This window comes from Trichosurus vulpecula, chromosome 5 (assembly GCF_011100635.1).
Source record: "Trichosurus vulpecula isolate mTriVul1 chromosome 5, mTriVul1.pri, whole genome shotgun sequence".
NCBI classification, from domain to species: domain Eukaryota; kingdom Metazoa; phylum Chordata; class Mammalia; order Diprotodontia; family Phalangeridae; genus Trichosurus; species Trichosurus vulpecula.
In genome coordinates, this window is record NC_050577.1 from 95,562,799 (window position 1) to 95,587,793 (window position 24,995).

The 24,995-nt window shown below is 45.8% G+C and overlaps 1 protein-coding gene across 1 annotated transcript; it reads left to right on the forward strand.

Moving 5' to 3' along the window:
* Window positions 1-24,995, forward strand: LOC118849809. Its single transcript, XM_036758820.1, has 4 exons — window positions 1-47; window positions 13,906-14,030; window positions 15,995-18,034; window positions 23,785-24,995. The coding sequence occupies exons 2-4, from the start codon at window positions 13,910-13,912 to the stop codon at window positions 24,786-24,788; spliced, it is 3,165 nt and encodes a 1,054-aa protein (XP_036614715.1). The 5' UTR covers window positions 1-47; window positions 13,906-13,909; the 3' UTR covers window positions 24,789-24,995.

Sequence of the window (24,995 nt, forward strand, 5' to 3'; positions counted from 1 at the left end):
GAGAAGGCTGTACATTTTGAAGAAGCCACAGTGCCTTATTTGGGCAGGTGAGTTTGGTGGCGCCTCTTTGGGTGGGTGGGCTCCCTGCTTTGTCTACTGGCCTGACCTGTCCATCTTACACAGCCTGCTTTGGGGAAAGTCATGACCCCAAAATGGGAAGGCAGCATCACCCTTAGTCAGAAAAGGAGGTGTCCTGAGTATTATAGGTGAAAGGCAAGCCTCAGTTTCCCAAAAAGGTCCCTTTTTGCCTTTTCCTGTCCCCAAATACTTGTTCGAAATCCCTATCTCACCATTAGACATTTATTTCTTTGTGGTAAGCACTGCTTTCTCCAGGTATCTTCCAGCTACATTCTCATCCTAAAAGAAGATTTACTTAGCCTTCCCCAAAGAAAGAGCAGAAAGCCAGCTCAGACTGCCCTTCCTTACTCTGACCTTCCTGGTGGGTGATCTGGCCATTGCTCTCCATCCCCCCTCCCCCCATACACACAAATATTGTACTTTTTAAAATCTCCTCATGTTGTGCCGGAAAAAAATGAGCGAGACCCGGATATAAATTTGGATGTCGATTTATTCAAGATATAAATTTGGATGTGGATTTATTCAGGAGCGTGACTGTTTGGAGTAATTACTCAAATCAAGCAACTGCAAGTAAGGGTAGGGATAGAGTATTTAAAGGGAAAGAACACAATTGGATTTCCATGGAGATGGGGCCACAAACAGTGGGACAAGCTGAGGGAGGATTATTTCCATGGAGAAGGGAACACAACCAGTGGGGTCCGTGGAGATGGGAGTACAAACAGTGGGGTCCGTGGAAATGGGAGTACAAGCAGTGGGGTGAGCTGGGGCAAGATGGAGAAACTGAAAGGGAGGCAGGGCATAACATTCCCCACTTTTTTTTTCAAGGCATGTCAGTCTTTGACACATTCCCAGGGGATCTGTCACAAGAATCAGGGGGACTGGGATTTGCAAATCGATAGAGGAGATCCCTAATCAATAGCAGTTTAACAGAGTTTATGCAGGACTTAACAAATTGCAGAAAACAAGTAATGCGGCAGGTGCCTATAACCAGAGCTTTAATGAAGAGGAGGAGGGGGCCAGCCAGGGTCGTCACCAGGGTAGTAAGCCAAGGGGATGTACAGAACAGGGACTGGTACCAGTTCTCAGAGTTTTCCATCTCCTTTTGTCTATTGGCAATATTTTGGCATACCAACCACAGGCTTTCCCGCACCACCCCAGAGTTGTTAGCATAGAAACAACAAGCCTCTCCCAGGGCCACACATAGGCCACCCTGCTTGAGAAAAAGAAGGTCAAGGCCTCTGCGGTTCTGGAGGGCCACCTCCACCAATGAGTCTACTTGTTTTTCTAGGACTGAGATGGGCTGCTCTATGTGGGAGAGGTCAGTGTTTACCTGTGCACTTAAGGCCTTATAGTTGAGATCCCCTTTAACTAGAGCCACTGTCCCAGTGGCGGCAGAGCCCACAAGCCTCAGGCCCACTAAGATGGGGATGAGGAGTGGTATTGCTCGCCATTGACGGTAACTTGGTTGCCCTTCGGGAGAAAAATAGTGCCAGCCTTCCTCACCCGAGAGGAGGGAACCTGGGGAATTATGGCCACCAAGATGCACAGGGATGTTGTCAGTGTCTGAGGAACACAGTAGCAGAGACACACTGGGCAAGGTCGTCCTGACACGCCCACCAGGCTCCTGGAGGGGCCGGGAAGTAGTCTGAGCTGGAGGCCTGAATCTCCTGAGTTTGTTTGCAAATAGAGCCATACTGAGACCTGGATAAAGTGGTGTTAGATGATGTAAGGCAAAGTCCTGTTCCCTGCACATCCCCAAGGGTGAGCGGTGATTGGTTTCATTTGCAGTTCTCTGTGTTGGAGATAGGGGTGATGGAGGCATTTAGTGCCACCACTACATAGTAGGGAGGCTGGGGCTTAACACAGATCCAACAATTTTTGCCCAGTATGTGGTTAGAACTGTTAAGTGTCTTATGAACAGCCGATAAAAGAGCAAGCAAGGAAACCTAATAGGTGTGGGGTTCCTGAGTAATAGGTGTTGGGGCAGAGATGGTTAGGTTCCCTAATGGGGCAGGGATGGCCAGGTCCCCTATTGGGCCAATGGGATGGGGACCTGGTAATGGCTTCTTGGTCACAGTCAGGGTCACCGTCTCTCCCACGTGTGGCAACCCCATGGTCTCCCAAGGGATAATAATGAGTCCCAGTACCCGAGAGACCAGGCTTCTCCAGGCAGGGTCAAAAGGATTTAGGACAATAAGATCGAATTTGGGGTGCCAGGGGTCAGACCTGATTGTACGGATACGGAGTAACAGGTTCGAGCCCCCAATGCTGCCTGCTGGGACACACAGGGAGTCACTAGGGTCAGTTGAGGGGAGGTTGTAGGCCGTGACACAAGGGCAGGCACATGTGGTTGGGCATCCTGAAGTAGAACAGAGCAAGTAGCCTGCGTCTGCTGGTGGGCCCTCAAAAAGGGTATTGAGGGGGAGATATATGTCTTCGTGACTTTGGAAAGTCCAGGACTGTTTGTTCCCTGTAGTGATTACCCAAGTAGAGCTTAGCTTGGGGGCATGGGGATTGCCAGGGACCATGGAAGGGGTTAAAGGAACATTAAGAAGGGGATCAGAACAGTCCTAGCTTTAGGGAGTCCTCGAGGGGCTCTGCCTTCCATTGTGCAGATGTAGCTGTTTTCACATGGCTGTGGTGGAGCCAGACAGGAATGGAGTTAACATTGAATGCAGATGGGGTGGTCAGGATGACAGTGTAAGGGCCCTTCCACTTAGGCTCAAGACCAGAGGCCGTATGTTTTTGGACTAGGACGGAGTCCCCGGGCTGGAAGCGGTGGAGGTGGTCAGAAGTTGGAGTAGGCGGGGCTTCCCAGACAGATTTATGAAGCTGAGACTGGGTATGTTACAGACCCTGTAGGAACTTAATGAGGGAAGTGTTAATAGGAGGGGGCCACCCAAAAAGAATTTCAGAGGGGTCAAACCTAGTTTATTAGGAGTGCATTGGCTGCGGAGCAGGACGGGAGGGAGCAGAGTGACCCAGTTCTCCTGAAACTCTTTAAGGGTGCAGTTTGCTTGTTCAACCTGACCAGAGCTCTGGCTCTAGCCACACCCTGAGAAGTTTTGACAACAAAGCTAGGGCCATTATCTGAGACAATGCTAAGGGGAAGGCCAAAACAGGGGATCAATTCATTCAAGAGTTTCTTTACAAAAGTTTGGCCATCTCCCAAAACCCACCACCTGGACTCCTTCTTCCCCCCTCTTTTTATTCTTTTGGCCAGGAAGGAATCGTCCGAGGGTGAATGGGAGGGAGGAAGGGTGGCAGAGGGGAGGGGGTCTGAAACAAGAAGAAGGGGGGTGGCTTCCAAAAGGGATGCTGCCCAGTCAGCAGCATTGGCTGGGCAGTTGCCAATTGCTTCAGGGGAGTCGCTGAGTTGATGGCCCAGGCAGTGGACAAGAGAAACTTGAAAGGGGAGCCAAACAGAGTTCAGGAGGGCAAGGATCTCCCTCTTGCCTCCCACTGTCCTACTGGAAGATGTGAGGGGGCCCGGTTCTTTGTAAATAGACAGAAAAATCGTTGGAGTCAGGAAGGAGCGTGGCAGGGTTAAGGGCAGAGGACTTAGCCACAAAACGAAGAAAGGGCTTAGTGATGCCAGGGAGAGCAAACACAGGGGTAGAGGCGAGGGCCTTTTTTAGGGAGTCAAGGGAGTTTTTGTTCCACCAGGGTCCAAACTAGAGGGCCATACCCAGCAGAAGAGTAAAGGGGTTTAGCAAGGTCAGCAAACCCAAAGATCCAGCAGTTCACAGACCTGCTTCTTGGTAGTAGGAACAGGAATGTTTAGGACGGCCTGGATATGAGCTTAAGAGAGAGAGAGATTTCTGGCCTCAAGGCAGTACCCAAGGTAGTAAACAGAGGTGCAACAGATCTGCACAGTAGCCGAGGGAATTTAAAAGAGACAGGAGAGAGTGAGTAGCTTGAAAGCAACCACCCTCAGTGGATGTAGCTAACAAGAGATTATCAACATACTGAATGAGGGAGCAAGAAGGTTTTGATTTCCGGAAAGGCAAGAGATTCCAGTGGAGGGCTTCATCAAAGAGGGTGGGGGAATTTCTGAAACCCTAAGGCAACCTTGTTCAGGTCAGCTGGCCAGAGAGGCCCGAAGAAGGGTCGACCCAGGTCTGGATCCACAAAAGTACGAATAGAGGGCAGGTCGGCATCAGTGGGGTGGGTTAGTTCTCCTCCCCCTCGAGCTCCAGGGGCTCTGGGACATCTGGCCTAAAAAGCCAATTATTAACATCTCAGAGGCTGGCTCCCCTAGAGATTGGGACGAGGAGACACTACCTGGCCCAGGTCTGGGGGGGGGGGTGCCACAGGCCACCCCCAAATTTTGCTGGGACCTCCAGAAATGTTGTGCCGAAAAAAAGCAAGCGAGACCTGGATATTAAATTTGGATGTGGATTTATTCAAGCGCATGACTGGTCGGAGTAATTACTCAAATCGAACAGCTCCGAGCAAGAGAAGAGAAAGAGCATTTAAAGGAAAGAACACAATTAGATTTCTGTGGAGATGGGGACACAAACAGTGGGACAAAGTGAGGTAGGATTATTTCCATGGAGAAGGGAACACAAACAGTGGGGTCCGTGGAGATGGGAGTACAAACAGTGGGGTCTGTGGAGATGGGAATAAAAACAGTGGGGTGAGCTGGGGCAAGATGGAGAAACTGAAAGGGGGGGCAGGGCATAACACTCAAGCAAAAAGTTTCCTCCAAAGGAAGGCTAAGCAAGTCTTCCTCTAGGATGAGAATTACTCTCCAGGAAACTGTTCCCAAGTCATTCACTCTTTAGTGTGAACTAGTTTATCAGACACTGACTTACGGAGATAAAACTTTTATTAAGAGTTTACCTTGTGCCTGGCAGAGATACATCCTAGAGCCAGCTCTCGCTAGCTACCCAGAACCAGCTGTTAATTTTTCAAGAAAGCCCTAAAAATCTGGGTTTGGTTTATTATTTTGTGGTTTGTATAGACTTTTAAAAGTCATGGAGAAAACATTGATAATGTAGATTGAACTTGAAAGTCTGTCAAAGGTACATTTTTTCCTGGAAAGCTGGTTGTGAAACATTTACCAGCATAGGCCTGATGCCTAGGGACTTGAAAGTAGGGCCTGAGGGAATTCTCTGACTATACAGTGTCATCTTCCCAGCAGGGTCAGTCCAAAACCTGAGTAGGGGTCCCTTTAGGGGAAGGAGCCAGAGGGAGGCACCTCAACAAGACCCTTGGCTAGGACCTCAGCAGGCGGTGCGGGGGGGGGGGGGGGGGGGGGCGCTATGGGAGGAGATGCAGGGTAGGAGACTTGGACCATGAAGGAGGCAGGAAAAGAGGGGGGTTGCACTTCAGGAATCCAAGGGAAAGAGTGGGTGGTCAAGTAAGGGGGAATACAAGAAACAAGGGTGCCCCAGGGAGGTTGGGGAGCAGGAAGGGCTGGGGCTGAAGCCCTGGGGGCCATAAGGAGGGGCTTATCCAAAATGTACCGTTGACTCCCATTGTCCCTTTGTAGAGCGACTCTAGCTATGAGCATCTTACAATCTTTTCTGAGAACGGAGTTCTGAGAGAGCTTCAACGAAGGCCATTAGGTAGGAAATTTCTCTCCATTTTCCTTCTCACCGGCAGTACCACTCTAGCTGCAAAAGAGTATTATATTGTAAAGTCCCCCCAATGGACCACAATTCCTGGCTTTCTAGGTGATACTGAGGCCAAACAGTGTTACAAAAGAACACTAGCTTTTTCTTTTTAAGTTGCTTAGAGAAACTAAATTTTTTCCAATTTTGTAAAGATAACCCAAAGGCGAATTTTTGAGGATTGAAGAGGGTTGACCCATTAAGGGCTTGGGGGGCTGGAAGTCCTTTCCTCCTCAAGGAGGATCTGGGAGTAAGCCTCAAAAAGGAACAAAACAAGACAGAAAAAAACAAACACAAAAAGGAACCTGGGGTTTTCCCATTCCCTAGTGCTGAGAGATTTGAGAAATTGGGCATGCACTTCTAGATAGGGTACCCATCCTTGTCCTCTATGCTTCAGAAGCTGAGCCCAGGTCCATGGCCTTGAACATAACCACTGGACCGAGAACCTGAGAGTGTCAGGCTGAGTCCAAAACAGCCTCGCAGCTGTCTGACCTACTGGGACCTGGGAAGTCTGGCCCAAAAAGCACCTCCAAAACGCTTGGAGGGTGATAAGGGGATTGGGAGAGGGGGAGGCTTACATACCATCCAGTCTTGGCTTTAGAAGAACTTGAGATTAGCAGTATTCCCGAATTTCAGGGAACCAAAATGATGAGGTTAAAGAAAAATGATGATGGTAAGGAACCATAGGTTTCTAGGGGTGCTCAAGACCCCAAACCACTGACACACTGGGTCCTGCTGAATGAATTCCACCCAAGCCTTCTCAACCAAGGAAAAAAGACAAAGTTTATTAAAGATTCTCCATAATGGATTGTCTTAAGAAATCCCATCCTTTGTGACTCAAGCGGGCCAGATTCAATCTGAGCTAGATTCAGCCTGAGCTCCTTCATGGAGGCAAGATGAAACTTATATACACAAAGATTGTAGGAGGGATCTAGGATGGTCCTGGGGCGATGAGAGGAGGGGTTTAGGGAGGGTCTTAAGGAGGAGCGTAAATAGGAGCTTGATAGGACTGGGATGAGGTCAGACTCCAAGGTGGGAAATAGCTGAAGGATACCTGGAGATGACAGACAATAAGAGAGCTAAGGGTAACAGAACTAGGGTATAGATATTTTGATCAGGATCAAGGGTGGGAAACAGCCAGAAGGCAATCCAGAGGTAACCAAACAATGGAAGGCTAGGCTAGGCTATTTGGGCATGAAAAGCTCATGGCCTTAGGGAAAGGCCAGACCTAGTGGGAAGGTTCAAGGAGAGTTCAAGGGGGCTCCCAGAGACTGTACCCTCATCATTCCCCCCTCAAACAAATGGGACCCAAATTCTTTTGGGGTCTAAGGGGGTTCCCACAGTCTAAACCACATCATTCTCCTCTCAAACAAATGGGACCCAAATTCTTTTGGAGTAAAGAGTGTAGGTCTCAGCTTCTGAAATTGCTTCCTGCTGTTAAGGGGCATAGAGCTGTTCCTGCCATGGTGGGTGCCATTCAAGGGGTACATAGTCTGAGTAGTCATCTGGAAGTTGATGGCTTGGAGCCTGGAAGAGATAAACCTGGCAAGGAGGCTTAAGCAAACAAGCACCAAACAGGCAGTATAGGAGTATAGAAAAAGGACAATTTCCCTGGTGTAAAAGACAATTTCCCTGGAGGAAATTAAAGATGACTATTTCGTACCTAGCTCCCCTAATCACTTGTTCTGTGTACCACACTGCTCGGGGGTTCAGGACTGTGTGGCACACCTGAAGAATTAAGTCAGGGGTATCCAAGAGCAAGGTTTGATATTTGGTGAGCCTGTGATTAGCCAGCCACTGGTGGCTCTCCGCTTCTAGGATGCTCTGAACTTCATGGGGATTCAGAACTTCTAAAGGCTGGTCAACTAGAGGTTTAGAAGCTTCCTCAATTGGAATGGCTGTAGCAGCCAGGGAATCTAATTGCTTTGAAAAACAGGCAATGGCCTGGGTTCAGGTCCTAGGGACTGCATTAGGACTCCCAAGGCCTGTCTTCTCCCTTCATCAACATACTGAGTGAAAGGTTTTTCTAGATTAGGTAAAGCTAATGCTGGAGTGGTGGTCAATTTAGTTTTCAAAGTCTCAAAAGCTTGTGCTGGGTAGGGGCCCCACTCTAGAAGGAGTGAGTCAGGGCTTTGAGAGGCAATTAATGGTTGCAGTCCCTCCCAAGCCTTGGGCTTAATTGGATATTGAAGGCTATGGAAGAGAACTATGTCTGGGGCAGCAGAAGTAGCTTGCCCAGGAATTCCCTAGTCCCAAACAATTGGCTCAACCCTCTCCCACACCTCTGAGGGAACATGGGGAGGTCTAGTAAACACAGGGAAAAGGGAGTTATGAGCTTTAACTAGAGAAAATTGGCTTCCCAATTTCACCATCAGGTCCCTTCCCAACAAGGGGACAGGGCAAGAGGAAAGCGTAAGGAAGGAGGGTTCAAAAAACAGATCCTCTACTAGACAGGGAAGAAGGTATGTCTGGAGACATCCTTTAGTTTCCCCTTTGATGTCTATGAGGGTCAAGGGGCAAGGGCATGTAGAGCCAGAGTAATTAGTCAACACAAGAGAATATAGCCATGATAAAGTGGGTAACCTCACCTTCTGCCTCGATTTTGCCCAGGGCTTGGTGAGAGAGGTGGAGAAAGTAGGAGCACTGCCAAGCCCCAGGCTTTCCCCTCCTTCTGAGCCTTGAGAAGACTGGAGGACAGGGTGCTGGGAGGAGGCTCTACCACTTTTCCAACCTTGGGGACAATCCTTCCTCCAATGTCCCTCCTGGTCACATGCTGGGCATAGTCCTGGAGGCTTGGATCCTGGGAGCTTCCTCTGGGGCAGCACCCTAGAGGGGCACTCCTTGTGTTATACCAAACCACGCAGTGAGCAAGATGCGTCACAGAGTATAAGTTTTAATTCGAGAATTTATTAGCCAGCAGCCATCTGGGGCACAAGCAACCCAAATCAGAGCAACCCCAAATAGAGCTCAAGGGGAGGCTTTATACTGAACTATTAATGATTAAGCAAGCAAAAAGGGTACAGAAGCCAAGGTTCAGTGGTTAATTATTTCCTTAAATTTATGGGTCAAGTTGCAAGGTCCAGGGAATGGGAACAAAGACCCTGACAGGTGTCTTTAGTTGGTATAATTTCTATTTTATTGACATTACCTGGAACAGTCACAGGACCCCAGGGACATTTGTCAAACATTTACTGGTAAGGTCCAAGTTCATTCTGCCTTGTGCAATCTGGGGGGGTTTTATCAGGAGCCGAGGGGCATGGGTTTTCCTGGAACCTGTGTCTACTGACAAGGGCTGGCTATCAGTATTCAGCAATAACTGATTTCTCAAGTATCACACTTGGACCAGTGACCCTCCTTGTGGCATCGAAAGCAGGTTTCCCCACTGCCCAAGCCAACAGGATTCCTCCAAGTGGGTGCCCTGGAGGGGCACTCCTTGAGTCTTTTCCTGGCCATGGCAGCAGCCAAGAATTGAGCATGTCCTCTGTCTCTAGCCCTTTCCCTGAGTTCTCTTTCCTCTGCTGCAACCGGTAGTAAAACCATAATTTCTGCTTCTCAATATTTTAAGTACTTTTGGATATATAAGAGAATTTTAGTTATATTATAAAAAATTATTTGAAAATCCTTGTGTCAGTCAGGAGACATACCCGGTCCTTCCAGTGTTAAACAGACAAGACTGCCAACAGTGGAGTCAGCAAGAGCCAGGTTTGTCTGATGTCACTTCTTGGAGTATGATCCTTGAAGGGAGAAAAGATTAACCTCTACAGCTCACAGCCCCTCTCTCCTCTGCCCCACCCCTGGCCAAGTTTGACCAAGTTATGCCTTGTAGAGCAGCAGACACTCCATCCAACAGCTGGAGAGTTAATTCAGGGGAATTCCAGAGATATTTGAGGAAGCAGACACAGACTCTCCAGGGGACATAGGTAACAGATAAGACGTGGAACCAGAGCACAAACATCTTCAAGGAGCAGGATCTCTGCCAACAGAAACAAGAACCAGCTACCAGTGTCCAGAGTGGGATGGTGAGGAAGTGGAGACTCTGTGAGGCCAGGGCAGTAATCAGACCAGCAGAGAGGCTGAACCCAGGGGAAAGCTTTTGGAGTACTTTATAGAGAGGCACAGGCAGCTGTGTGGTATAGTGGGTACAGTGCCAGGCCTGGAAGCAGGAACACTCATTTTCTTGAGTTCAAATCTGGCCTCAGACACTTACTGACTGGACAAGTTACTTCACCCTGTTGGCCTCAGTTTCCTCATCTGTAAAATTAGCTGAAAAAGGAAATGGCAAACCATTCCAGTATCCGCCAAGAAAACCCAAATGAGGTCATGAAGACTCAGACACCCTTGAACAACAACAACATACAGAGAGGAGAGGAAGGACATTCCAGGAGCAGTTGCCCTGTTTAGGCTTGTTCCAGTCTCACCTTCTGACACCACTCACTCAGTGATTCCTGGCCGAACATCCAACATTCCTATCTCCCTAGAAGCCCCAGCAGGGCAATGATACCACATTTTGGCCCCAGTATAGAAAGCTTTACTGAGGGGCTGCCCCCTTCTTCCCTGGGGCCTTGATAAAAGCTCCCTCTTACCTGCACCCAGGGATGCAGCATTGCCACCATTTTAGCTAAGGGAGCCCCTTTATTTCAGGTAAATTAACTTTGCCTGTAATTGAAAAAAAGAGTTTCCCATCTCCCATAAAAATAAAAAGCGAAACATTTCCTAACATGTCTACACCTTGGTTCCCCAAAACCTTTCTAAGATGCAGCTGGATGAATTATCCACTGGGAAAGGAATCCTAACATTTAAGAGGGACCTGATCCACTTTCTTGGGTTGTATAGACCCTTCTGAGGGTACAGAAACCTCAAAGTCCAGGAGACTGCCTCCAGGGTGTGGAATAAGGGAGGGCTGCCAAAGGTCAACTAGGCCTAACTGTAAACATTGTCCACCTGTCTACAGCAGGGAAATATTCATGGAGGCCAGATAAAAGATGGTGCTGCAATGGAGAGCCAGCCCCCCACTTAGGGCAGTGCTCATTTATCAAAGATACAGCTTCTCTAAGGTGGGACACATAATGCTGATTGTCATGGGGATGATGATGGAAATGATGCTTTATAAGGCCATTCCAGCATTCAACAGCACCAGCTGCTCAAGAGGAGGACAAGAAAGGGAGATCTCAGAGGACATGATGAGAGGGGTCCCAGCCTCCAACCTGCTTTGCAATCAAATGAATGGCCAGCTCAGAAGCAATGGTCCAACAGGACCCATAAGGAAGAAGACCCTGCTGTCAGGGCATGGATGGTGGCTGCCCCAGGGGGGTCATCAGTGACACCACAAAGCCAAACCCAGAAAGAAGAATCCTTTGCTGCTAGTGCAAATCTCTTGCTTTGCGGTAGGGGAGGAAGGCCAAGATTATCAGTTTGCTAGTCAGAGGCAGATTGACCATCACTTGAAATCATGTCATACTGACTTTTCAAAGGCAACTGCTCCAGTTCAGATGCCAAGCAGACCCTCATCTACTAATGCCTCCATCCTCCTCCATTCTCCTTCATTCCCCTCCATTCCCCTTCATTCCCCTCCATGCCTATCTATTCCCCTCAATAAACTACCATGCCTTGTGGAGATGGACCCTCAGGGCAATAGAACAGCCTGAGCCTACAGGGAATCCTGGCTCTCAGCCTAGAGCAAATCATCCCAGAATTCCATAGCTCCAGAATACAAATGTAACAATTGGGTGGTTTGGAACAACCAAAGCTTCGGGGTCTATTTTCCTTTTACTTATGCTGATTATTAACTTTTCATAAAGTTAGTAAGAGCCAAGGAACACCTGATCAGACAATACTAGGCCTCTCTCTGCTACCTCCCCATAGACTGGGGTCTTGGTGCCTCAGGCACTAAGCCAAGGCCAGGGTTCAAGGCTGACTCCACCAAACAGCCTCCTTGCCTTCTTAAAGTGAACCCAACTCAGCCTTTGGATCTCCCCTCACACTAGAAGCAGTTGGGTGGTGCAGTGGCTAGAGGCTTGAGCCTAGAGTCAGGAAGACCTGAGTTGAAATTCAAATGCAGACACTACCTAGCTGTGTGAGCCTAGCCAAGTCATTTACCCTCTGTTTGCCTCAGGTCCCTCAACTGTCAAATGGGGATTGTAAGAAATGGGAGGGGGAGTTTTGTTTCCACAGAACTAAAGGTGTGCTTCCCTGCCCTCCCCCACCCCAGCTTTAGCAGAGACCAGGCCTCAAGGTCGGTCAGGTGAGAGGTTAGAGGCTTGTGCGAATGTGCATACTTTCTGAGAAGGCAGTCTAGGGAATTAGAGAGGTCAAACCCACTTGAACCAGTTCAAGCTTATCTAGGGTCTGGTCTTGGTCAAGAATCTAGGCCTACTGACTTGTATAATTTGCATATGTTAAAAAGGGAAAGTAGGGGAAGTAAAAGAATATAGTTTAATCCTAAACTAAGACAAGGAAAATCTAATTAACTTCACTTTTGCTTCTGTATCATTATTATCCTATTTATATAAGCTGTATAACCTAGGAAAACTATGTAAAAAACAAAGATTGTAAACTAACCATGACTCTAGCAGGAGTGAAGGGAACGGTTACCCCTGCTCCTGCAGCTGTATCAGTGTGAGTGTTCCCACGAGCACTACACCCGCTCTCCCGGTAATAAAATGCCTTCCTCTTCCCACTCTGGTCCTGAATTCTTTGGGTGTGAATGGGCAAATCACATGGATTTTCCTAAGGTCAAGTGAAGGGAAGCAACAGGCAGTGGAAGCTCGCCAGGCTTACTCCTGGATCTTGTCTTGGGGTGTCCTGTGATCCCCACTGCGGTGTTAAGAGGGCTACCACTCTGGATTCCCTTGGGGAACCCTGTGGTCTGCACGGCCTTCTTAAGGGGACATCACATGGGACTTCCGGCCCTGTCTCGGGAGCCTTGTGATCTTACTGCCATCCTAAGGGGCCATCACTTGGGTCTTCCTTAGAGTCTGACCCCTAGGAGGCCCTGTGATCCCCACAGATTAAGGGATGGCTACCACTTGGTCTTCCTCTGGGAGTCCTGTGGTCTGTACAGCTTTCCCTAGGGATTATCACAGGGTTCTTCTTCAGGACTTTGGCCCTGCCTAGGAAGTCCAGTGATCGCCAAAACCACGTTTCTCTCAGGGATGATAACAGCATCTACCTCCCAGGGTGGTTGTGAGAACCAACTGACATAACATATATAAAGTACTCTGTATACCTTCTAGTGGTCCATACATACTTCTTCCCCTCCACCAAACTGGTCCTTCTGGTTCCTCTCTAGTTCTGCCTCTGCCCTCTGACCTTACTCATTCCTAAGATTCCCTCTAAACTGAGCACCTCACTCTATGGTGTCTGGCTCCTTTGTGTCCTTCATTTTAACAGCAATGTGGCTAGCAGCTACTGTGGCTGTGCAAATCCAATAAAACCAGCATACAGAAGGGCTGCTAACACTGATTCTTTGAGCTGCTTTTCTAAGGAAAACAACTTTAAGGGGTTAACAATCTTAGTTTAATTAAACATACATACATCAATCACTTAGTTCAGGGGGAAAAGATCAGCCCCCTGAACTTCAAGGCAAATGCAAACAGAAATTACAAAACATTATCAGACAGACCTTGTCTGATCAAATCACAATTCATAGTTACCAGAGAATCACCAACATCTTATCTGTCTGGGTTACAAAGCTGGGGGGAGGGGCAGGTTCAATGGCTTGCCCAGAGTCTTGTCACCCCCATTCTTTCAGTGAGCATACCCCCAAAAATCAAACTCCAACTTCGGATCTTATATACCTGTCTCAGGGCCCTGGGCCACTTGAAGCTCACCATTTAGCACGTGAGAAATCAGTGTGGGAACAGTCCAACCACCAGCAGCACATCATATACAATTCAATGACTTTTGATTATCGTAATGCTGACAAACATTCCAAGACAAAAGATACCACAGGACCTGCCCCATTCAAACAAAGACCAGAATCATTAAAGACACTTAAGAGAAGAACAACAAAAAGCCCCACCCTGATTACCATTACATTCACACAAGAATGATCCCTTTCCACCCCTGGACAGCAACTACCTTCTGCAGGATTCCAGGCTATCAGAGATTGGGGGAGCTTGGTCCCTAAGCAATGGAGCATTTATGGTTGGAGTCTGCTGAAAAGTGAGTTCCCTGATAACTGCCCTATGCTTCAATTTTCTTTCCTCAGGGAAATGGCAGGGAAAGAACTTCCAAGCAGCTTGACCTTGAAGACCCCAATGGAGATCCCGGCTCTTGGTCGACCCTTACATCTGGGAACACTGTATGACTGTGGCTCAGATACCTTCATCCCTGGTAATTACTCTTTTGAATGCAAGGCCTTGTTCCAGATGTCAGGAGAGGGCAGTGTTAGAAAAGACTTCTTTCTAGGTGAAAAATGATCAGTGTAAGAAAGTCAGATTCAGACAAAGTCTCAGGGATTAGAGGGTCTCACCTTTTTTCTCCAAGTTAGAACCCACCTGGATGACTTTGCTGTGATGGGAGGTGCTATGTGATGGCACATCCTAGCCAGGAGTGATGAGGGATGTCTGAAGAGATCAGGGTTAGGAGGGGCTCATTCAACCAAGAAGGGTGGAGGTCAGAAAGGAAGTCTTCCAAAGACCTAACAAAAAGACTGAGCTTTTAAAAAAAAAAAACACCTTTAGCGAGGGAGGGGTTCAGAGTCTTAATTATATCAGAAACAGTATTGGGAGATATGGAGGCCAAATCCTCTCTCTCTCTCTCTCACACACATACACACACACACAGGCACACACACACTCACACACATCTGAGGTATTTGTGCATGTTAACCAATCTGATGAAAATTAAGTTGAAATGCAGACTTGAGGTAGAATGGCAGACCTAGGATAAGGGGGAAGGGGGAAGGGCATGCAGTCTTATCACTTTCCCTTGAGAAGGATGAGGGTTACAAGTCGTCTGAATATACATTGAATTTTGATCTTTACCAGCACCTAGAAGAGAGGCAGCTGGTGTTTCAGTGGATAGAGCACTGGACCTGGAGTCAGGAAGACCTGAGTTCAAAATCAGCCTCAGACACTTCCTAGCTGTCTGACCCTGGGCAACTCATTTAAGCTCTGATTGCCTGACAAAAGGATCCACTGGATCCACCGGAAAGGGAAGTGGCGAGCACTCCAGCATGTTTGCCAAGAAAACCCCATGCATTTATTGTCCATGGGTCAGGAAGAGTCAGAACCTACGGAACAGCAACAAAGATCTAGAAGAGCCACTTAATTCTCTCCCACTTACTGCCTTCCTGTGTCACCTCCCAGGAGCCAGCTAGTAGTTTGCAGCTGTGTGGTGAAATGGATGGAACCAAATGGACTAGATCTGAAGTCAGGAAGACTTGAGTACAAATGAGGCTTAGGCACATCTAAGCTGTACATAGGTCCCTGGGCAAGTCACTTAACCCTGCCTGCCTTAGTTTCCTCACCCAAAAAATGGGAATGATACTAATAGCACCTACCTATCAGGATTATTCTGAGGATCAAATGAGATAATATTGCAAAATATTTTGAAAATATTTATTACTTTTATTTTTTTCAATCACATGTAAAATATCCATTTTAAAACATTTAACATTCATTTTTTTAAAAAAAAAATGTGTTCCAAGTTTTCTTCCTCTTTCCCCTCTCTCCTTACGGAAAAATAAGAAATTTTACCTAGATTATGTATATGCAGTCATGGAAAACATATGTGTGCATTACTCATGTTGTGAAAGAAAATAGACAAGAATAAAACAAAAATAGTTAAAAAATAAAAGATTTCTTTGCTTTCATATTTTGTCAGTTATTTCTCTAGAACTGGATAGTATTTTCCACCAAAAGTCCTTCAGAATTGTCTTAGATCATCGTATTGCTTGGAATAGCTAAGTTATTCACAATCCATTATTGTACAATACTGCTGTTACTGTGTACAGTGGTCTCTTGGTTCTGCTCACTTCACTTTGTCTCAGCTCATGTAAGACTTTCTGGGCTTTTCTGAAAGCATCATGCTCCTCATCTTATAGCACAATAGTATACCATCACAATCATGTAATACAGCTTGCTCAGTGACTCCCCAATACTCTGCAAATATTAAAGTGCTATATTAATGCTACAGAGTAGTGTTATTAGCTAGCCCCATGAAATGTCTCAAAACAAGGGGCCTGGCCAAGACAATCCAGAAGGAGCTATACTTCTTCAGAGGCATAACTTCTCCTATTCTCTGGTCCCTCTGCAATCTGCCATTTACTCCTTAATGTCTCTGTCCCATTCTAGGCATCACTTTATGGGACAGGGAGACCCTCGAGAGAAATGTGACCACAGAAGAACAGTGCAAGACTGACATCGCCATCATCACCTCTGACTCTATTGATGAGAAGACCAAGGCCATGAATATCCCTGCAGAGCTGAAAGCAAGTGTCCTGCTGGGGCTGGTTGAATTAGGAGGCTCTGCCAAGTATTTATATGACACCAAGACATCCCAACAGCAAGCTCGGGTCACTCTCAAGTACAGTATGACTACACAGTATTCCCACCTAATGATGAATCACCTGGGATATCAGAATATTGCTTACCATGACGTGTTTGATAATGGAACAGCCACCCATGTGGTCACTGCAGTGCTCTATGGGGCCCAGGCTTTCTTTGTGTTTGATCAGAAAGTTTCCAACAATGAAAATGTCAAGGATATAGAAGGAAGGTTGAAGGCTAAAGTAAAGAAGATTCCCCAAATACCAGGAAAAGTAGGGGGAGAGGTGAATATAGAGGACAGGGAGAAAAAATCAACCGAGGAATTCAGGTGTAAGTTTTATGGGGATTTTGCCCTTCAGACCAGTCCAGTGACTTATGAAGATGCAGTAAAAGTCTATGCCACCCTTCCTAAGCTCCTTAGGGGCCATGGGGTGCCCCTCAAAGTCTGGTTGCACCCTCTGGAGAATCTGAGCTCCAAGGCTGCCAAGATGGCTCGAGGGATCAGCATTAGCTTGGTGTGGGATGCCCAGGACACTCTGGAGAAGTTATCTGAGTGTGACAAGAGGTGTAATGACATGCTGGAGGCACCAGGACTCTCAGTCTTTCCTACAATCAGGGAAAAGGTCAGGCTATTCCAGGAGCTAAATAGGCAGCACAGACAGCTTTTACAGAAGGAAATAGCCAAGGCCTTACCTGAGATCCGGGCAGGCAGAGCAGAGGAAGATGAGCTAACCAGGATTTTAATCAGGGAAAGCCAATCCCCATTCAGCACTAGGAGGCTCTCAGAGTTCCTGGGTCAGAAGATCAAGGAGATGAAGGTGGTCAATTTCTACCTCACCCTTCTGAAGGAGGTGCCAGTCATAACTGACCAGAATGATGTAGACAATGTGGTACTAGGCTCTCCCCACAGATTTGTCCTGGTGTTTGCATTCACCTCCTTGCAGGAGGAACCCTACTTAGCAGATTGGAAACAGTGGCTACGGAATCCAGAATCATTCAGTCCTGACTGTGAGCAAATGACATATTCCTCATGGCTAGAGGACAGAGAGACAAGGAGAAAGGCAATACAATTGGCAGAATCCTTTTCAACATTTGCCAAGGCCAATCATTCCTCTAAGAAGACTCAATTCATTGTGGCATCTGTTCCAGCTGTGGAGAGCAAGGGGGTCTCCATCTACCTCTATGAAAAGGGACTGCTGGTCAGCACCAACTTTGAGCTACCAGTCAAACCTCCCCCTCCCCAGATTGGTGAGGTCACACATGACTGTGTAGAGCTCACAGTGATCCCAGCATCTGGGAAGAAAGAGAAGATCACTGGCTATCAGGTAGAGTACCAGGTTGTAGGGGAAGAGGACTGGACCACCATCCCTGTGTCTGGAAAGCCAGAGGTATTCAAAGTGAGTGGCCTTGAGCCTCGCACAGAGTATGTGTTCAGGTTTGCTGAGGTGTGGGAGCTAGGGCTCAGTGAGAGCAGTGATGTGAGCCTTGCTGTGAGGACACTTCCCCCAAGCTGCCCTCCTGGGAAGCCAGAAGCTGTTGTGGTAGGACCACAGTCTGTGACCTTGCACTGGCAGGGTCCAAGTGTTGTTGGAGCAGGAGTCAAGATCAAAGAGTATAGAATAGAGTGCAGAGAGGAGACTGAGGCTGAGGAGAAGGAGGAAGGAGAATGGCATGAACACAGCACAGGAAATAAGAAGACATCCTGTGACATTGATGGACTGACACCCCAGACTGTGTACAGGTTCCGAGTTTCTGCTGTGTATGATGGAGGCTGGAGCAGTGAGAGCAGTAAGAGGAGTGGCCCAGTGAGGACCCTCTCTACCACAGAGGAAGCTACGACCTCTGGTAAGGGACTCTTAGTAACTAAAATCCATGACAGTGTGTCTCATTACTGGAATACTTGAAGTGTTTCAGGGGTTGATCAGGGGACTCTCCTTGATTTCACAATCCACTCAAATGGGTGCCTCACTCAAAGTGAGAACTCTGGAAAGACCTGAGCTTAAAAAGGCCAAGGTCTCCCTCTGCATCCTGGGCCATCTCTAGTCATCCTGATTTATGTATCTGATTACTGGACCCAGGTGGCTCTGGAGGAGAAAGTCAGGCTGGTGACTTTGCCCAGCTCTCCCTCACTCAAATCAGTCAACTGCAAGTCATGTCTCCATGATGTCATGGTCCTCTTCTCCAACCAATGACAAGACACACAATGAAATTACAGGGGGTCAGACTCTGAGAGGCTGTAAGGGTCCATTTATTGTAGGAGGGGGTTGATCCAGACACCTCTGGTCAATGAAATTATTTCCTCACCCTTCCAATAGAATGTCGGGTAGATAAGAAATCCACTAATTCAGATTATTCAATTAAGTGCCTGAAATTATTAGCATTGAAAATGATACCCACTTGACAGTATTTTCCCACATTTTTCTGAGCTATGGTTTTTATTCCAAGTATATGAAAAGTGATCTTTGACATATATTTTTATAATGAAAGGCAGCTTAAGTTGTTTTACTTGAGAATTTGAAGTATAACGTGAATATTCTAGAGTTGAAAAGAGTCATAGAGCCTCACCTCTTCTGACCTCTGGCTGCATCAAAACTCATCTCTACAACATTTCCTTGGGGGGCCTGAGACATCTTTCTCTTCTCCATATACAGGATTAGCTCCTTGGAGGCAATGGGAAATACTCCTTTAAAATATTCCTTTCTCCTGTGCACAGGGCTCTAGGCTCCCACACAGATTTTTCCCAGAGGCAACTGGGTCTTGTAGTGAACAGAGAGCTTTACCTGGAGATGAAAAGGCTTATTATGAAATTTAGCTTCAGACCCTTACTATCTGTGTGCTCCTGGGCAAGTCTCAACCTCAGTCTGCCTCAGTTTTTCATCTGTAAAATGGAGCTCATAATAGTACCTATCTTCCAGAACTGCTGTGAGGATCCATAGAGATAATAGTTGTAAATCACTTTGCGAAACTTAAAGCAGTACATATTCCCCATCATCTTTTTCTCTCATAAAATGTGTAGTCAGGCTTCCTCCTGTTAGGAAAGCAGCAATTTCTAAAGGTATAGCTGATATAAGTAACATGCTAAGTTGAGCCCTTCATGGAATCTTGGGAGTTGGAAGCCACTTTAGAGTCCAACATCCTACCAGAAAAACAAATTGCCCTTATTATATGGCTAACAATTGTGCTACTTGCAGTGATGGTGAGCTCCCTCCCTCCCAGCCCATTCCTTGGTGGGGAGGAGCTCAAATTGTTAGGACATTCTTCATTTTTAAAGGAGCAGAAATCTTTCTCCTTATAACCTACACTTTGGTACCAGCTTTGCTCTCTAGTGCCAAGCAAGATGACTAATCCCTTTTCTTTGTGGCCTCCTTCCAGATACCTGAGGGCATTGACCATTTCATATCCAAGGCTTCTCTCCTCTAGTCTAAACACCCCCTATTCCTTGAATTCTTCCTTCTGAACCATGCTCTCCACACCTTCCACCTTCCTCACTATCTTCCTCAGCATAAGCTCCAGCTGGTCCTGTAGGAGGAGAGAGGATAGAAACCAGAGGACCTCAGAGTCAAATCTTGTCTCTCTCTTTGGGCCTTCATGACTTTGGGCAAGTCATTTAACCACCATGGGACTTTGTTTCCTCATTTGTCAAATGAAGGGGTTGGACTAACACAACCTTACAGTTTCCTCCTAAATCTAGAAGGCAATCCGAAATCTAGGAGGCAAACTTCTGCAAATGTGGTGCCCAAATTTGAACATGGGACCTGACTAGTTTGAGGTACAGTAGGGCTGTCACTTCCCAGAATAAAATCTCTGTACTCCTTCTGCTTTTGTCTAAGATTGTGGTAGCTTTTTTGACAGCTGACCTCATTTTAAGGTTTTTTCTTCAACCAGGAACTGTAATATCTTCACAGTTTCATGGAAAAATCCTACGATGGAAACTCCTTCTGTGCAGAGCAGGAGCTCATAGTATTTTATGGCTTCAGAGTTTGGATCCCTTAGCAATATTATGAAGGTTCCCTAGATGCCCTCTGTAGAATAATGTTTTTAAAAGAATAAAATAAAATAGGGGAGCACAAAAGAAACCACTTCTATTCAAATGCAATTATCAAAATATGTATATTTGAAAACAATTCTACAGGTTCATGGATCCAAGGTAAAGACATCTACAATTGAGAGATTTGTTGGAAGTACACCGAGGTTTAAGGGACTTTACCCATCCTCAAATGGACCTGAACTCAGATCTTCCAGATTCCAAGGCAGGCCTGCCACCCATTATCCCAAACTATCCCACATTATCCCTCCAGTTCCTAGACAGTTTGTAAGCACCAGGTCTTACTTAATACCTCATATCACTAAAGACCCTGTATAGCACAGAATTAATGTCTTGGGTAAGAAACCTAGGCCTCTATGATTCTATTTAAGTAACCTAACATTCCATGAAGGTTTCAGCTGCTATGTTCCCTTGATGGCTCATTCAGGTCCAAAGTGGGCAGCCCACTAAAACTTCTGAGCTGTGGACAGTTCTCTAGTCTTAACTGTCATTTCTCTGTTTGCATCTGGTAGAATTCTCCCTGAGGACAGAGACTAATTTTTGTCTTTGTTTCTCCTTTAAGCCTGATGATCGATCAAATTTCAGGAATTAAATTTGTCCAGATGTTCTTTGTCTGTTCTTTTCTGTTGACTGGAGCCCTATTTCCCTCCTTCCTCCCACTCTATGCTCCCAATACTCAACCACCACCCTGGACGCTCTGACTGGGCCCAACCCTTAAAACTGCACTAGGATTTTTGGGACCCTCAGCATGTATTCTATCTGCTGGAGCCCTGTTCCTTAGCCCCACCTCCGACTTCTCCAGCAACACTCTGGGCCCTCTGACTTGGCCCAAGGCTCTTTCTGTCTAGTGGCCCCACATTTTAACAGAAGAGAGAGAACTGTGTTCTGGAAAGAGGATACCATGAATCTAGAAGAATGGCCTCTCCTGCCGCCTGAATCCCATTATTTTCCCAGAAACATACACACCCCTGTTCTTCCATGTCCATGGCTCTACTCTGACCCCCAACAACCCCTGGGTGATGCTCTTGCCCTAACCTGCCCTTGCCATGGACCTGAATTCAGGCCACTCACTGCAGAAGCCCAAGTGAAGACTCTCTGTCTGAGTTCAGGTGGGTTAGAAGTGAAGACGCTTGGTCAGTTCCTCAAACCTATTTCAGTGATTACACCAGGAAGAAAAGGCCTTTCTGGATAAGTGATTGTGTGATAATGTATCATCCATACTAGGAAGAGAAAGGAAGAAAAAGCTATGGGAGACTCAGGTGTCCAAAACAGATCTATTAAGTAATATTCTTTACAGTTGGCTAGAGATGGGAAGGAGAGTTGCAGTTAATTAACCCAATAAAATGAGAAATATTTACTAAGTGCTTCTAAGTGTCTAACACTGTGCTTGGTGCTGGGTGATAGAAATACAAAGAAAGAAGCAATTCCTGCTTTCAATGAGCTTATATTCTACTGGGGAAATCTTACATTCTAATGAAGACCTTGGCTTCCAAATTGGTAGTTGTAGTAGTGGCAGTTCCTCCTAAGATAGCTTCCCATTTTTCCCCTTCTGTACAAGAAAATCCCTTTTCTGTTGGATGTAAGGGATGTGCTCTCCTTTTGAGATGGGGGAAGGGGAGAAAGTTATAGGGTGGTGATTGATGGGAGAAAAGGTGCTATCTGCTACTTTTGTTTCCAGATCTTTATGTTGGAATCTTTGGTCACTGTCATAGGTGAAAAAGACCTGCATTGTAGGACTGGAATGTTGCCCTCACTTGCTTGAGGTCAGCTAAGAAAAGGCATGTGGAATTTAACATTTATGAATCCAAGGTACTAGACAGTTGTTTGGGCTTCTGGGGATACTCATCCATAAAATCCTAATTGGGGAGACAGAGGGAGACCTAAACTAGGGCTCCTCAGTGGCAACAATTAGAACAAGGGATTCCTGTGTTTGAAGAAGTGTTTTGTTGTTTTCTTTCAAGTGAGGAGATTAATTCAAGGTACCCTACTTCTTTCCTTCATTTGGTTTTAAACGGCCCTCCCAATCTGTGATTATATGGTAACTCAAGTGTCTACACTAGGAAAGACAGTCCAACCATAAAATTTATATGTCCAAAAATGATTTATTAAAAATTACTCCTATATAGCTTCCCAAGGTCCAGGAAGGCTATGCATTGTAAAGGGAAGCTGTGCATCTGAATTGGAGTAGTGTGGAGGCTCCAAAATAGACTTTTCATTTTCCCTTTATTGTATATGAAAAGTCCCTGCTCTGATCTCAGCTAGAGTAGTCTAATTTGGATGGGTGAAGAGGAAGGTGGAGATTACAAGATGAGGATAAAGGTGTTATTTGCTACCTCAGTTTCCAAGATTGGGTCTTGGAATCTAGGAGCACAGAAAGTGGTTGAGGAGAAGAGTATAGAAAACTGAAAGATTCCTGGATTTATTCAAAATTGGTCGACAAGGGAGCTATAGAGAAACTTATCTATGATGTCTGGTGATATGCACCATCCAAGTCAAGATGGGCACTGATCAATGACATTAATTGGACAAGATGGAGAGACCTTCTTGACTGGTTTTAGAGACTATAGCAAAAACTAATAGACAATCCTTAAAGGAAACTTGCCAATTATCTGTCAAGTGATAGAAGAATGGCCTTGGGTTGTTCCCATAAGTGAGGAATTAGAGATTTATAGAGGTGCTCACATTTGTTTGTATTTTTTTGGGATTCTACGTATTTACTGCTAATTCAGAGTCTAGAGGAGATGGGAAATAAACTTTCTTTTTATATTGTATGTATTTCTTAAATAATTCCTAATTATATTTGTGATTTTTATTTCTTTTTTTGTTTCGAGTTCCAAATACTTGTCCTCCATTCATCCCTTACCTAACCTATTGAAATGACAAGCAATATGACTCCCTTTTTTCATTTGCAGTCATGAAAATCATATATCCATATTAGCCATGTTACAAAAAAAAAAACAGAAAAAGCAAAAGTAAGATTAACCGAAAAAACATTTACTTCTGTCTGCCCTCAGAGTTCAGAGGTGATTTTAGCTTTTCTTTTTTGGGATTCTCACTATGAAATAGGAATTCAGATTCTTTAGGGAACAGAGGCATAAACTTAAATATCACACAAAGATCCTAACATGGGAAATGACCTCAATTACTAATATAGTTGGGTATAATATGGGTATGTATAACTGTGTACATACATGCATGTATTTTCCAACAAAGAATAATAATTCATTCATTCTATGCCCCAGAGGAAGGGTTGCATTTGCAGTTATGTAAATCTAAGAAATGTCACCTCCTAACACCCCTCAAAAAACAGTTACCTGGCAGTGGTAATCTCCCTTCTGCTGACAAATATCTGTAAATTTCCCTAGGATGATACAGAGCCATGCTCAAAACTTGTCCAGGTTATCAGTACCCTCTCAGCTAGTGATCTACTGTCATAGCCTTCAAGAACCCTAGGGCACCTCATTGTCATGCTGGGATTTCTGAGCAGGGCTTTATTTCAATCATCTACAAAACCCAGTCATTCATTCTTCTTTCTTACTGTTTCCTACAGACCCAGACAGGAGTGGAGGAGACTCAAGGGAGCCAGAACTCAGAATTGTCCTTGTGGGGAAAACAGGAGCTGGGAAAAGTGCAACAGGAAACACCCTCCTGGGCAGAAGAGAGTTTGAGTCCAAGGCTTCAGGAGGGTCAGTCACCAAGGTCTGCAGGAAAGCCAGGACCAGATGGAATGGGAGGGACATTGCTGTTGTTGATACTCCAGGCATTTTTGACACTGAGACTGAGGAGAAAGACAATTTGAAAGAAATAGCTCGCTTCATGACACTATCCTCTCCAGGCCCACATGCTCTACTCCTGGTGTTGCAACTGGGTCGTTTCACCCAGGAGGAGAAGGCAGCCATTGAACGGCTTTATCTTATTCTTGGAGCAGAAGCAGTGAAGTTTCTCATCATTTTATTCACTCGGAAAGAAGACCTGGGAGAAGCAAGTGTAGGGGAGTATGTAAGAAACATTGATGACTCTTATTTCAAGGAGCTGTTGGAGAAGTGTGAAAACCGATGCTGTGCATTTAACAATAAAGCTAGTGGAGTCCAGAGAGATGCCCAGGTTTCAGAGCTTATGGCCATGATTGGGGTGATGGTGCAAGCTAACGGAGGTACCCACTACACCAACAATACATATAAATCTGTGGAAGATCTCCTCCGGAAGGACACAGAGGCTCGTCAACAATGCTACAAGGAGCAGTTTGAGAGGGAAGAATTGGAACGGAAATATAAGAAGGTGTTTGAAGAATTGAAGAAGGAAAAAGAAGAGTTCGAAAAGAAAAAAGAACAAGAAAAAAAGATAAGAGAAGAATGGAAGAAGAAGAAGAAGTTCTTTGAGGATAAGAAGAAAAAAGACCAAGAAGACTCATGGAAGAACTATGAGGAAAATTGGGAACGTGCCCGAAGTGAGGCTGAGAATGATGAGAGTACACTTTGGAAAGTTGTAAAGTTTCTATCATTTCTACTAGGTATGTTGGCTTCTGGGTCTCTATTTCGCAAGAAGTTCTCTTGACAACCAAAATCATTTCATATCTAGTTTCCTCTATGTGAGCTGGTGATACAAAGAGAGATGAAGTGAGAGAAATCACATGGTTAATAAAGGATTCAGATATTAGCTGAACCCAAATCTCTTGTCTACAAGTATGATATTCTTTCTGGTCCATCACACTGCTTGCTAAAGAGCAATGCCCTTCAGAAGAATGTATCCTGGTATTTTACA